The sequence below is a fragment of the Pan troglodytes genome, chromosome 5, assembly GCF_028858775.2.
Source record: "Pan troglodytes isolate AG18354 chromosome 5, NHGRI_mPanTro3-v2.0_pri, whole genome shotgun sequence".
Taxonomy (NCBI): domain Eukaryota; kingdom Metazoa; phylum Chordata; class Mammalia; order Primates; family Hominidae; genus Pan; species Pan troglodytes.
Window position 1 is genome coordinate 158044672 of NC_072403.2, and position 15296 is coordinate 158059967.

At 34.8% G+C, this 15296-nt stretch overlaps 2 protein-coding genes across 6 annotated transcripts in view; both read left to right on the forward strand.

The window, feature by feature from the left end:
- Positions 1 to 15296, forward strand: part of GRM1 (glutamate metabotropic receptor 1) — a 410378-nt gene that overhangs the window by 134786 nt on the left and 260296 nt on the right.
- Positions 8746 to 11241, forward strand: LOC107975346 (FUN14 domain-containing protein 2-like). The gene is given in 2 exon segments (XM_054686387.2): positions 8746 to 9143; positions 9146 to 11241. Coding segments are annotated over 2 exon segments (453 nt in total). The 5' UTR covers positions 8746 to 8947; the 3' UTR covers positions 9403 to 11241.

Sequence of the window (15296 nt, forward strand, 5' to 3'; positions counted from 1 at the left end):
TCAGATGTGGACAACTTGTCACCACTTCCTCTGCTATCATCCTGGTCCAAGCCACGATCATTTTCCCTTGGCTTATTGTGATAACCTCAGAATTGGACCTCTTGGCCATCTAGTCTTAACATAGAAGGCAAAGTGATCTTCTAAGAAATTAAGTCAAGTAGTGTCACTCATCACCTTACATGCCTAATGCCTTAAAATGACCTCCTATTTATTTCATAACAAAGTCATTACAAAGGCCTTCAAAGCTCCATATTTGACCACTTGGAATGAGCTGCTGAGAATGGAATAATGAACTATACTGATAGAAAAATAGACTTTTAAAAAAGGAAGTCCTCATAGAGAATAAAAATATTATATATTGAAAAAATGTGGTGGTAATGAAAAAACAAAACAAAACAAAACATGGACTAAGAGTTCTAGCTATGCCATGAAGCAATTATGTGATCTTATTTACTTAGTAGCTTTTTGTCTTGGAGCCTATTTTTTTCTATTAAAATAAAGTATTTGGCTCCACATCATCTTTAAACATTTTTCCTGTCCTAGAATTTATAATATATTAAGACAATATGACTAATCTAAGATCAGTAGGGATGTATTTATAGACTTATCTAATATTATTCATTAATTTGGGCTGATCAATTTTTTCACCAGCCACTTTGTTAAAACCAGAATTCATAGAATAAGCTGGTCAGTATTAGGATAAATCTGTTGTTATGAAATATAGCCAGCAGCCCCAGGGGAGAATCAAACCTTTGACTTTGAATAAATTAGCATAGTATTCTTACCAAGCAAATTAACTAATCACAATCAAGTTAATCATTGTGCAGAAGAATCATTTCTTCTTGTCTCTATGAAAGCTTTATTTAAGATGCTTCTCAGAATTATGCTCACTATAATAATAATTGCAATAATGATTGTGATGCTGATGATGTACCTGCGTCTGATAATACCTGTTTAGGACTTACTATATATAAGCACTGTTCTAAGAACTTTGCACATAACTCATTTAATTGTCACAACAATGTGATAAGATAGGTACTAATATTATTCCCCTTTCAATGTACGGAGTACAGTAACTTGTCAAAAAGTGCTGCAGTGCCAGTGCTGGGATTTGAAGTTAGGGACTGCAACATCAGAATCTGTGCTGTTAATTAGTAAGTTTGTGGGGTAATGGAAAAACAAAACAAAACATGAGATAAGAGTTCTAGATTTACCATGATTGTTTTGTTTAAGAGATATTGGCATTAATCTTAGTTTCCTTTTAACTTGCTCTCCCTTTCAGAGATTTATTTCACTGTTTAGAGTCACCTTCTTTGGGAAAATCAGCTAAAGTATCTCCTATGAGAAAATTATTTTACATTTCTAGTTATTCTTTATTTCTTTGCATTCTTTTATTTCATGCTTAGTTTTAAATATTTCCTATGATAATTCATTAACGGATAACTAATTTAACCTCTTTTCCAGCTCATTTCTTTATCTTAACATGGGACTTTACAATGTCATTCTCTTTGCACACCAGGCTTTATCTATAGAACTATATTTATGTAGAAGTCAACTTGGAATGAGTGCTATTTCTCTAAAATTCTAAGTTATAATTATTAAAATTCTAATAGTTAACTGATGGATCTGTTCTAATTCTTAAATTTTTTTTATCTGAAGAAAGTAAAACTGAGAATAATTTATGTGTATGAGCACAAAAAATAGCTACCATTTATTGAGGGTTTGGTAGGTACTAGGCTATTAATATATGTTGTCTCTAGTTCCAAAAACAGCCCTGAAAGGTTGACTTGAAAAGCAGAGAAGTTCAATAATTACTCCAAATTCCTAAGTTTAATAAGTGGTGGAGTCAATATTCAAACTTGCTACTGAACCATATTATCATATACATATATAGGTATTGAATTGTAACCTCCTCAACTGTAGGAACCAAGTTTTATACAGTTGTTTATTTTCCTTCATGCCTAGCATAGTGTTTTGGTATGATAACTTTTTAATAACTACATCAAAAAGCTTGATAGCTAGTAGAGAGAGCATGTAGCCTCATTATGTGACCCCTGATTTCCCTTTGATAGTCTAGAATCAGTAAATTTTACCTAGTTTGGTAAGGGTTGATGCTCTTCAATCAGCCTGTATCTGAACAATTCGTCTGTAAAACTGGAACAACAACCCATTTAGGTTGTCTTATTTGTCTAATCACAAAATGCCTGCTTGCCTGGTGAGTCATCACTGGGTCTCACTAATAGGTCCCTTGGCGGTACCTTAGCTCCACTAAAGACACACTATTCTTTCAGGGTGAGTGAGAGCCTCCTGACTTTAGTCCTTTGCCTAGTGTTGGCATTATCCTGAGCCTCCACCCTGGTTTCCTCATCTTGGAAAGCCTTTACTGTAAGTTCACATTCTGCCTTGTTAGGAGTCTTTGACTAGACATACTAGGTGTACCATATTTATTTATATATTTGCTAGCCCTTTTTACTGGATTATGACTACATCTTTTGTTTTTTTTACAGTTCTTGCATTTCCATTGCTTGTCCCTTACTACTGTGTGCTGTTTTATCTATTGCTTCTCGCAACTCTGTGATCTTCTCACTCATTAGGCCAACTTTCTATCACTCCTCACTGCAGAGAAACACCACCCCCAGCCCTTTAGCTAAAACTTGATCCAAGAAAATTTTATTCTCATGCTTTTTTAGTTGAAACACAACAAACACATCAAACACACGTGTAAAAAATGGTTGAAATGGAGCAATTGCTTTATTTGGAAAGAAGACTACAGTTTCATTTAAAAGCAAATGAAATACTTGGTTTTTACTGTGTACCTTTTGGGGTCTTTTTCTTTCAGAACACACATTTGGGAAAGTGACCTCTATATCCTTGAAATATAAGATTATATACCACAGTGTTATGTTTCATATACTTTTTAAAAATAAAATATGAGTTATTTTAGTTTCATGTTTCCACTATGGAAAAAAAATGGGGAAAACTCTAAAGTTTACAGCATTCAGGAAAAATTGCAAAGATTTTATTTTAAAGAGAATGTGGACTTTCATTGAAGTGTGACATCTCCAAAAATGGATTATAATCAGAAGGCCAGCAAGGCAGATAAGCATTTTCTGATGCATAATGGTCATGACTTACAGATATACGACTTGGCCTTTTCTCAGCTCCCAAGGGCGGGAAATTATTACAAACCTGCAGACAGGCTATACTTTTCTTAAAACACTACTGCTCTACAGACAGATTAATGAGAGCTTTGTGGAAAATTACACTGCTAGAAAAAGACTGAGAAATGTTGCTTGGGAAGGAGAAGGAATTTTGTTTAGAATACTCTGGAGAATAAATATTATTTGTAAGATATCAACAGGTATCGTGTGTATAGATCTCTGACACAGAATTGGTCAGGATTTCCATAATAACTGAGGTGGTTGATATACCTTAAAGTTGGTAATTATAAACCCTTCCTATATTCTAACACCTATAGTCTCATGTTTCAGATACCGGACATCTGAAACCTGAAAGATTCCACTTTCATGGTCTTTACCGGCCTTTAGGGTATTAAAACATTGAGGAAAAGGATTTCTGGTGCTGTCTGCGTCTGTATGGCACTACCCAATTTGAATAGATGGAAAAGGATGTCATTATGATTTAGCTCATTTTGTCTTTGATGCTGATCAGAGACAATATGGAACTTATCTTAACATGTTCTTGTAGCACTTGTGGCAGTTCCTACCTGGGTTTAAATCAGAATCAGCAGACACACTTAAAAATAGATTCCCTGATCTCACCTTAGACCATCAATACAATTTCTTGGTCAGGACTTTGGACCTTATTTCTTTTTTTATTTTCCCCATCTGATGAATTAGCTTTCAGAATCACTACCTTATGATGCCTAGATCAGGGATTTGCACTCATGTGGCATTCACTATGAATTAACTGCTTATAGGGCATATTTGAAAGGGAAGACAAAGTGAAAGGTTAACTCTATTGTCCATTATTCTACCATTTCAGCTCTGTTTTTTTCTTTCTTGAAATTTACTTGCCTTCAAGGTTTTTGTCTTAAACTACAGATACATTTGAGATTAGTAAATAGTAGTCGGAGTAGTAAAAAACAATTTGCAGTTCTCTTTATTTCCTGTGTTGGTGTCTTCTCCTGCTGCCCAAATTGGCCTACTGACCTGCCCTCTGAAAACACAGTCATGTTCCAGTTTTCTGACTAATCAAATTGCAAAGTAGGAGCATTTAAACATAACTCAAGGTTATGAGTCTAGAGTTGCCTGGGGCCTACCAATGAACTTTCTCTTGCTAATTACCAGAATGGGGTCTGATGACTGAATTGTTCCTTAAGTTAGACTCTCTCCATAACCACTTATCTGTCTACATCATAAAACTGGGGAGGTTTTAAAAACTTTAGGTTTTGGGCTCCACCTTCTTCAGATTCCAGTTTAATATGCCGGGGAAGGGACTTAGTAATTTATATGTGCTCTTCAAATTAGCTTTATTAAATTCACCAATTTTATGTGTTTATTTGATGCATTTTGATAACTCTATACAGTGACATAAGCACCAAAGCAATCATGATGTAGAATGCTTGCACAATGTTTCTTAGTACCGCCTTGCAGTCTCTCCTCTGCAACCCCTGGAAACAGGCAACCACGGCATTACACTTTGGCTTTTTCTAGAATTTCACATAGAAGGAATCATACAGAATGTAGTCTCGTGTCTGATTTCTTTCAATTGACAAAATAATTTTGAGATTCCTTCATGCTCTTGGGCATATTACTAATTTCCTCTTTATTGTTGAGTAGGATTCCATGGCATAGATATATCTCAACTTGCTTATCCATTTACCTATTGATAGACATTTGGATTGTTTCTAATTTGTAACTATTTTGAATAGTCCTGCTGTGAACATTCTTGTACAAGTCTTTGTGTGGACATGTATTTTCAATTCTCTTTAGGAACTATCTAGGGGTGAGATTATGGGTCATAAGTGTATGTTTAACCTTGTCAATTACTGTATAAGAAATTGACTATTTTCGAAAGTGGCCGTATAATTTTGCAGTTCCACCAGCAATGTATGAGAGTTCTAATTCCTCCACATCTTCACCAAAATAGTATTGTCAGTCTTTTTACTTTTAGCTATTCCAGTGGGTGTATCGTGGCATCTCTTTGTGGTTTTAATTTGCATTTTCCTAATGACTAATAATGTTGAGCATTTTAATGTACTTATCTGACATTTTAGTATCTTTTTTGGTGAAATATCCTTCACATCTATGTCCATTTGGATTTTCAGGTTGTTTATCTTCTCATTATGGAGTCGCAAAAGTTATTTATAATTTCTGGACACAAGTGATTTATCATATATGTGTATAATAAATATTTTCTCTCAATATGTGTCTGAAATTTTTATTCTGCTGAGTGTCTTTGGAAGATGAAACATTTTGAATTTTAACAGTGTAGTTATCAATTTCTTCTTTTATGGTTTATACTCTTTGTGTTCTATCAAACATATTTTACCTCCTCCAAGGTCACAAACATTTTTCTAAAAGTTTTATATTTTTTGCCCTCATATTAGATATATGACTCATTTGGGCCTAATTTTTTATATGTTGTGACATAAGGGTGAATGTTCTTTTTATGTAAGAATATCCCAGTCGTTTGAGAACATTTTACTAGAAGAAATATTATTTCTTCACTAAATTAACTTGACATTTTGTTAAAAATAATGTAATATATGTGTGTGTTTATTCTTATCTTAGATTAATTGAATTTTTAGCATTCAATTTTATCTCTATTTTTGGCTTACTAGCTATGACAATTATTTTATGAATAGTTGATCTATGGTTTAAAATATACTTCTTTACGTTGTTATTGCCCATGTCCCAAGAATATTATACTGCATCACATATGATATAAGAAGTTTATGATAGTAAATTTCTATTTCTCCCTGACTTTTGATTCTATTGTTATTATGTATTTTATTTCTATATCTATTCTTAAACTCAAAATACATTGTTATTTTTGCTTAAATAGTGAATTATCTTTCAAGAAATAAAAAATGAGAAAAATTAGCTTCTATATTTACCAGTATAAAAACTATTTATGACCTTCTTCATTCCTTTGTATTAATCCATATTTTCATCTGGATTATTTTTTTTCTGCCTAAAGAATTTCGTTTAACATCACTTGTGGGACTTATCTACTGAGACACATTTTCTTGTACTTTTTGTTTTGCCTGCAAATGTTTTAATTTTGTTTTAATGAAAGAAAAATGCCTAGTATAGAATTCTAGGTTGATAGTTGACTTTTACGGTCAATACTCTAGAGATATTACTTAATTATACTTTGACTTGCATGGTTTCTGATGAGAAATCTGCTGTACTTCTTTTTACCTTTGTTTCTCTAATATGTATTATCACTGAATGCTCTTAAGCATGTTTCCTTATCACTAGTATTGAGTCATTTTATTATGATAAGCCTTGATGTAGTTTTTAAATATTTATGGGACTTGGGGCTTATTGAACCTTTTAGATTAAGTATGATCAAATTTGGAAAAATGGCCATTATTTCTTCAAATATTATTTCTGCCTTTGCTGTTATATTCTTTCTAGCTGAGATTCCATTTATATGTGTTTGACTTCTTGACATTTTTACATAGAAATTTTATCTATTTATTTATTTTCCACTTTTTTCTTTTTCATTTTCAACAGTTTCTATTGCTATAACTTTGAGTACACTGATTTTTGTTTTGCAACATCTAATCTGCCGTTAATCCCATCGTGTATTTTTAAAATTTCAGATATTGTATTTTTCATCTCTAAAAGTTATACCTGAGTATTTTGTTTACTTTCTGTTTCTTTTCTTAACATGGTCATTCTTCTGGGATATATAAAAACATATTTAGAGTAGTTGTTTTAATGTCCTTCTCTGTCTTGCCAGGCAGGCTTTCCACTGCAGTTTATGGGGTATGTGCTGTTCTCAGTGTTGTGTAAGTTCCAGGATTTGTTTGTTCTATGTTTTCCAGTGAGTCTTTCTCTCGCCTTAGATATTTTCTTCTCAGATATGTGTACATCAGAACTTAGCTAAAGACTGGAGGGAATCCCTCCAAAGATTTGTTTTTCAACCCACTTTTCTCCTTTTTGGTACTCTGTCCCAGTAAGTTTACCTGCTTCAACCTTCCCAAACTCTGATCCCTGTTTTCTTATTTTTTGCTGAATTTCCCCCGCCCTGTTCTGCAGCCTAGAGACTACCACCAGACAGTAACATGGGCAATTTGGTTCATCTCTTTGATTTTACTTTTCTGGAGAATTATAGTCCTATATTGACATTTATACAATGTCTGATAACAGTTGGTTCATATATTTTATTTCATGTTCTAGTTGTTGAACGCAGGAGGCCACCATTTCACATTCCTACTAGCAATGTATGAAGCTTCCACATACTAACCAAGGCTTGTTATCATTATTGTCCTTTTTATATAGCTATCTTAGTGAGCATAAAATGATATCTCACGTGGTTTTGATTTGTCTTTCTCTAATGTTTGTTTATTTGAGAATGTCTTTATTTCACCTTTAATTTTGAAAAATATTTTTGCTGGATATAAGATTCTTGGCTAACAACTTTTTTTCCCTCCAGCATGGTGAATATGTCATTCAACTGTCTTTTGGCCTCTTTTGTTTTTCATAAGGGATTACTTCTGTATATTACTGTGGTTTTCTTTTTATATGATCAGTGGTTTTTCACTTGCTGTCTTCAAGATTTTTCTCTTTATTCCCATGTAACCATTTTTACTGTGCTGAGCCTTAATCTTCTTGTGTTTATCTTACTTAGAGTTCATTCTTGCATATGTAGATAAAAGATTTTTCAGCAAATTTGGAAAGTTTTCAACCATTATTGCTTTAAATATTTTTTCTTCTCCTTTATCTTTCTCCACTTTTTCTGGTACTCTTTTTATATGTATGTTGGTACACTCACTTAAAGGTATCTCACATTTCTCTGAGGCTCCGTTCATTTTTGTTTTTATTGTTGTTCTATTTTCTGTCTGTTCTTTGGGTTTTGTAATCGTTATTGATTCACTCAATATTTCTTCTGCCAGTTCAAACCTACAGTTGAGCCCTTCTAGTAAACTGTTCATTTTCTTTATCTTTTCAACTCCAGAATTAATTTTGGTCCTTGTTTTTTAATAACTTCTGCCTTTTGATTGATAGTCTGTATTTAATTAGACACTGTCATTATATCATTTTTTTTACTTCTTTAAGCATAGTTTCCTTAGTTCTTTGAATATATTTATAATAGATACTTCTAAGACTTTGTTATAGCTGACATCTGGTCCATCTCACAGGCAGTTTTTTGTTGCCTGCTTTTTTTTTGCATGTATGTGAGTCACACTTTTTAAAAAAAAAATCTCATTTTTGGTTAAAAACTGGAAATTTTGTTAATATGTTATAACAATTCCAGATACTAATTCTGTTCCTCTTCTCTGGGGCTTGATTTTGTTATTGTTTATATTTTTTGTCTTGGGTAGATTATTTTATTGAAGTCTATTTTTTGCAGTGTGAAATCAATTGAATAATCTTTTTTGAATTTGTGCTGTGTACTGGGGGCATTTTATATATGAGAAAACCATGGCTGACTGAGGGTTGATGACTTATCCAGAGCCACTTACCTAGTCACTACAGCAAAGATATTCAAATAAAAATTTGTCTAGCTTAAGAGTACTCTCCTGTGTAAGTAGGGTACCGTGTTGAAGGTTGCAGAGGAAGTGTGTATTTATTTTCTATTTTCTACTATAATAAATTACCACAAGGTTAATGACTTAAAAATACAAAATTTTAATATTGAGTTCTGGGCCCTCACGTGCCAAAAGCCACCTGGTGTGGCAACTGCACACCACTCTGCATCCTACAGCGTGGATCCTCTGCATGTGCTTTTGGGAGATGAGCTCACTGAAATGGCCATGTCCAGTCAAGGACACTTTGAGGGAAATTTTGAGTCTCTGGATCTTGCAGAATTTGCTCAAAATCAGCCATGGGGGAATAAGATGTTTGGACAGGAATCTGGATCTCTGGCTAAAAAGTATCCTGTGGCAACCCAGCTGTTAATTGGAAGCTTCACTAGATGATGCATGGAGTTCATATTCCAAAAGGTTGAAAATTGGCTGCAACAGCTGTGGGGGGTGAATTTTTTCTCCTTCAGCTTGCAAGTCATACTGAGTACATCAAAGATGACTGGCAACAACTGGAGGAGGACATGAAGAAAGCAAAAGAACAGCTGAAGATCCATAAAAGCAATCAGATACCTACTGAGGTCAAGAGCAAAGCTGAGGAGGTGGTGTCATTTGTGAAGAAGAATGTTCTAATGACTGGGGAAATTTTCAGAGGTCTTCTGCTTGGCATGGCATCATAAGGAGGATGACCTCATTTCTATTGTTCTTGTTTTTTTTCCAGCCACCAGCCTCTATACTCCATCATAGGGCATAGAGCCCTGCCTCTTATTTTCCCATGACTTCCTCCCTGCTGTGGCAAATCCAAATGGCTTTGGGAAGCATCTGTTGGTATAAGTTAATATGGTCCTACCTTGAGCTTGATGGTGGCAGAAGAGACAATAGATATTAGTTCTCCTTCCAGTCACTATTAAAGATATGCTTTACTCAGAAAAAAAAAGGAAAAAAAGCTCTGGATGCCAAAAGTTTGAAATGAGTGTCACTGGGCTAAAATTAAGATATTGGCGTGCCTTTTCTACGTTCCTTGGATTGTAGAACTCTGCCTACATTCCTTGGATCACAGCCTTCTTCCTCTATTTTCAAGCCAGTAGCATTGGGCTGAGTCTTCCTCACACTGCCATCTCCCTTGTTCTCTCTTCTGTTTCCCTCTGCTACTGTTAATAAGCATTGTATTTACATTGGGCACACCTGTATAACTCAGGACATTCTCCCTAATTTCAGACCAGGTGAATAGAAGCCTTTATTTTATCTACCACCTTAATTTCTCTTTGCCGAATGTATTCACTGGTTCCAGAGATTTGAGCATGGACATCTTTGACTGGCTATTATTTTGAGCGGAAGGTCAAAGAGAGGACAGGTGTTAGTAGTCTGTGGAAAAAGCAGTATCTAGGAAATATTTGGTAGAGGAGTGAGGGAGCCTTAAGAGATTGGTAGATTGAGGGAAGAACTTGATAGAAAGTAAGAATCTTAAAGCTATATGAGGTGAGGGATAGCCAAGAAAGGTCTTAGCACAGTGATACTCAATGTGGGGTTGGGATGAGGGCATTATATTTCCACAAGGCAGCATATGAGTCTTAGAGGGTAGGTTAGTGGTCTGAAATTAAAACAGTATTTTTTGTAGTCCTAGAATTTGTTTTTGTCATATTTAATGGCATTTGAATTTAAAATACTGAAAAATGTATAACACTTTATACTTTTCACAGAAAGAGATAGGTTTTGGAAGAGTAGAGAAACACTAACTGATAAGTTGATCAGGGAGATAGGATCAGAAATAAATAAGTAAGGCTGGATTTTGAAAAGAGAGGTGACATTTCTTCCTCTGACCCAGGAGAGTGAGCGAATGACAGGCTGGGTAAAAGTTTGGATGGACTTTGGTAATAAACGGATTCAGAAGCAGGTGTGCTGCAGTAAGCAAGTTCTTTGACTGGAAAACTCTTGATTTTGGCCTGATGCAGCGACTCACGCCTGTAATTCCAGCACTCTGGGAGCCCAAGTGGGTGGATCACCTGAGGTCAGGAGTTCAGGACCAGCCTGACCAACATGGAGAAACCCCGTCTCTACTAAAAATAAAAAAAAAAATTAGCTGGGCATGGTGGCGCCTGCCTGTAATCCCAGCTACTCAGGAGGCTGAGGCAGGAGAATCACTTGAACCCAGAAGGCAGAGGTTGCAGTGAGCCGAGACTGCACCATTCCACTCAGCCTGGGCAACAAGAGTGAAACTCTGTCTCAAAAAAGGAGAAAAGAAAAGAAAAAAAGAAAGAAAAAGAAAAAGAAAGAAAGAAAGAAAAGAAAAAATCCTATCATATCATATCCTATCAATCCAATCCTATCATATCCCATCTATTTTTGTGAATAAACTGATTTTGATGAATAGTAAAATAATTAAGAGCCACTGCCTTAATCATTCTAGACAGTAAAAATAAATAACTTCTCTCACTGATGGATGATTCCAGAGTTTTATCTAAATTCTGTGGAATGGTTGAAAATTGCAGAATAATTTTTTTCCCGAGGTTCTTTTTTTTTTTTTTTTCGAGACAGAGTCTTGCCCTGTTGCCCAGGCTGGAGTGCAATGGCACGATCTTGGCTGACTGCAATCTCCACCTCCTGGGTTGAAGTGATTCTCCTGCCTCAGCCTCCCAAGTAGCTGGGATTACAGGCACCCGCCACCATGCCTGGCTAATTTTTTGTATCTTTAGTAGAGATGGGGTTGGCCAGACTGGTCTCAAACTCCTGACCTTGTGATCTGCCCACCTTCGCTTCCCAAAGTGCTAGGATTACAGGTGTGAGCCACCGCACCTGGCTCTTCCTTGAGGTTCTTACTCAGAGCTGTAGTTTCAGTTATGTTTATGTCAGGTGTGTTCACATATTTGGAAGAATATGAATCCTTACTTGTTATCTGACATCTTATCTCTAAGAGATAAATTTTATCTCTAAGAGATAAAAATTTCTATACATTTTTAAGACAACATTGAAAGTTGAAAAAAATCATGTCCTGAAAATTCAGTTTGAGAAATTTTTACTCTTTTTTCCTAGTGTTAAATTTTCCCTACACAGGTATATTCCCTGGAAATTGCTATAGGCATTTTTTTTTTCAAAAGGTAGACACAGCTTCAGGGATGTGTGGAAACACTACACAATAACTACTGGATATGACTTTATGGGCTTCTGGATTTAGCATTCCTTTCTAATAGAGAAATATGAATATTATTTTTTTCTCCTTGCTCATCAAATATAGCACATTATATAGTTCTTAAATTTTACTCTAGTCCATGCCTGTGGGGATTTCAAACCTAGATAAGTGCAAAGGAGCTGGAATTGCAAAAATTGTGTCAGTAAAGAGGTATACTGTGTGTAGTTTGCTGGTATGTTTTGCCAAAGTAGAATATTGAAAATTATTATATCTATGTACTGAGTTTGGTCACTACATACTATTGGAAAATTTTATATTGTTATACAATCACTTAATTAAGCTTATAATTTCCAAAAGATAAACAAGAGCTCATTAACTATGTTTTGGGTTATTAGATTAGGAATGTTTACACTTGTATCCCCAGGGCTTTGTGCCTTGAATTTTCTTTAAAGAGAGGAAAGTCTTGGCTGAGGCTGACTTTCTGTGGAGAAAGACTTGTGAAATGCAAATGGTTTTCATCCATCCAAAATCTCATTATCTCAAGGCTCGATTTGGGAAAAACTTGCTTCCAAACTCATTCACTTTGCCATTGCCATGGTTCAGATTCTTGCTGGCTATTTGTTGGAGCTAACAGTTTCTTGCCATGTGGACCTCTGTGTGGGGCCAGCCCAGGTGAGATCTGGCTTCCCTGAGGTGGGGGGCGGATAGAGAGAGAGAGATCAAGAGAGAGAGAGGGGAGAACATCACGGTCTTTGGTAACTAATTGTGGAAGTGATATCCTGTTACTTTTGCCATATTCTATTCATTAGAAGTAAGTCACTAGGTCCAGCAATTCAAGGGGAGGGGAATGCACAAGGGAATGAACACAAGGAGGCAGGATCATCTTAGAGGCTGCCTATTATGGTGGTAGAAACAGACCCATAGTATTTGCATTTGGAAATCACTTTTTCTGATTAAATATGCTTGGCTGTTAGTCATTTTATAGTCTTGCTTTTAAAGCTATTATGCTAATGAGGTTAAAGCAGAAATCAGAATGAAAATTTTTCAATGACACCATTGGAGGACATACATCCCCTGTGCTAGTGTTATCACTTGAGTTTTCGAGACTTATAATAGATTCTTGTTACAACCCCTACTTTCCTTGAATGTCATCTATTTTAAAAGCTTCAGGTAAAGCCTCTCACCAGTTGTCTGGACATGTCTATATAGATGGTGTTTCTTTGCTGGGTTTATTGTATTTTCCATGTGACTTTGAGGAGCAGTCTATGAAAAACAGGAGTATTTTGCTTTACAGAAGTGAGTTTTTCCTTCAAAATGGTAAATAGTAAAAATAAAACAATACAATACACATAAATACAAATGCAGAATCCATCTCATAAATCCAAAATATCCTCCTCTGGGTCATTGGAAGTTTTTAAAGTCACAAACTGGCGTTTTCAAGTCTTCATGCACAATTCATATGGTAAGGAAAAAAAAAGATGTATATGCTATACCTTACTAGCCAGATGAGAAAGGCCGACCATCTTCCCTATAGTTGATAGGGTATGGGTTACATTAGGTTATAAAAATATATTGGTTGTATTTCACAGAGCTTACAATAATACTCGGGTTGTCTAAACCTGTATGTTATAATAGGCCATTGTGGTTTTGGGGAAACCTCTAACCCTCTTTCCTCACTTTAAAAGAGAGACAAAAATTCACTAACTATAGTAACTATCTCCTAAGTTATTCTGAAGATTAAATAATAAAATATAATCATGATAAGGGCACAGTTTTGTTTAGCTAGCTTTTGAAACTCTAGCGCCCTTTCAACAGTGCTTTAGGCTTCATAGGTATTCAGTTAATTCTTAATATCAAATAATGTGTCCAGTTCAGTACCTGATACACAATGAATTCTCAGTAAATGTTGACAATTGTGATTATTCAACAATAAAATAGATTTCTCTAGGTGTCAGCAAGGATCCTTTAACTGGCAATAGTCAAGCAGAGGTTTTGAAACACCTATTAGGAACTGGAAGGGATTAATAAATTAGGAAATTTATTGATGTGCTTGACTTTAAGTCATGATGTGTTATAATTGCTGTTTCAGAATTGTTGGTTTAATATCTTACCTGTTTTTGAGGATTACAGTGAATAGCTGTAATTTGAATGTCTCCCCATGAGCTTCTCTGGTCAATTGAGGTAAGGAAATCAGTAATAAAGACTCAGAGATCTTAATGTACTAAAATTTTGGTTTAGTTCACTTGGCTCTGTCTCCTGTAGAATCAACAGCTCAAAATATTTGAAAGGAAAAAAGAAGTCTGTAAGTTTTCCTTCAAGATATATTACATATTGTATATTTTCTAAGCAACAATGAAGTTGTACTATTCTATACCAAAATAATTATTTGATTCAATAAGTTCTTAGAAGAGGATTAAATATTTTAACGAGGTTACTTCTCTAAATAAGCAAAAAATTACATCAGATAATTATTCATAGAATAATTTTTAACTAGCATCCATAATAGAAATACCTGCATTCTAACTCCAGATTGCCCATTCATTACTAAGAGAACTTGAGTAAGTTACTTAACCTTTCTCTAAAGTGATACCAATATTAACATCTCTCATATTAGGGCTATTGCGACCTTTATGAAGAAAATGGAATTTAAATGTTTAACAGAATTCCCCTGCATGCCATTAGACCAATATATATTAGCTACACATTTTAGCCTTGTATTACTAAATGGACTCAGCCTGAGCTTTCTTTTCTTCTTTAAGCCTTAAGTATTTGGCTTCAAGTTTGTATCTCATTTTCCTAACAGAGGACCAGGAAAGGAAGCAGCAAAGTAAAGTAAGTGAGTCCTTTATGTCTGACCTTTAGTCCATTGTTTCAATATATGATTTCCTAATCTCAACCCAGGGGAATAACTAGAACTGACATGTATTCCCAGAGTGACTTCCTCTGACAACTCACAGCAGGCTAGAATAGAATAGAATAGGCTGAGTTAAAAATTTTAGATTATCTTCATTCTCTTTCTGCTAGATGTGTTCTGAAAATAGTTTGTACAAGTTAAGTTTCACTTCTTTCCTCTAGGATATTATTAAAGGTGTGTTTCTTTTAATTTGGCTCTCTTTGATTTTTTTATATAGCTTAATATATGTATTTTTTATACTCAATGTTCTTAAATTCCTGGCATTCAGTTTCAGAGCTTTTAATCACACTAAAATCTGATATTCACTTTTGCAACTTTTTGAAGCTGGATAACTTATGAGTACTGTTTTGGAAAAAAATGAATTGCATTCCTTTCTCAGTTATCATTATTTAAATGGCATCTCTGCCTTCACTGAATTTTTTTCTTTTGCTGTTGCTCTCATTAAATGCATTTTTGCAATTTGAGTTTGACCATTTCTTGTATCTGCCTTGAAAAATGCATTTTAAAATTGTAGACAAGAAAAATGCCTGTGA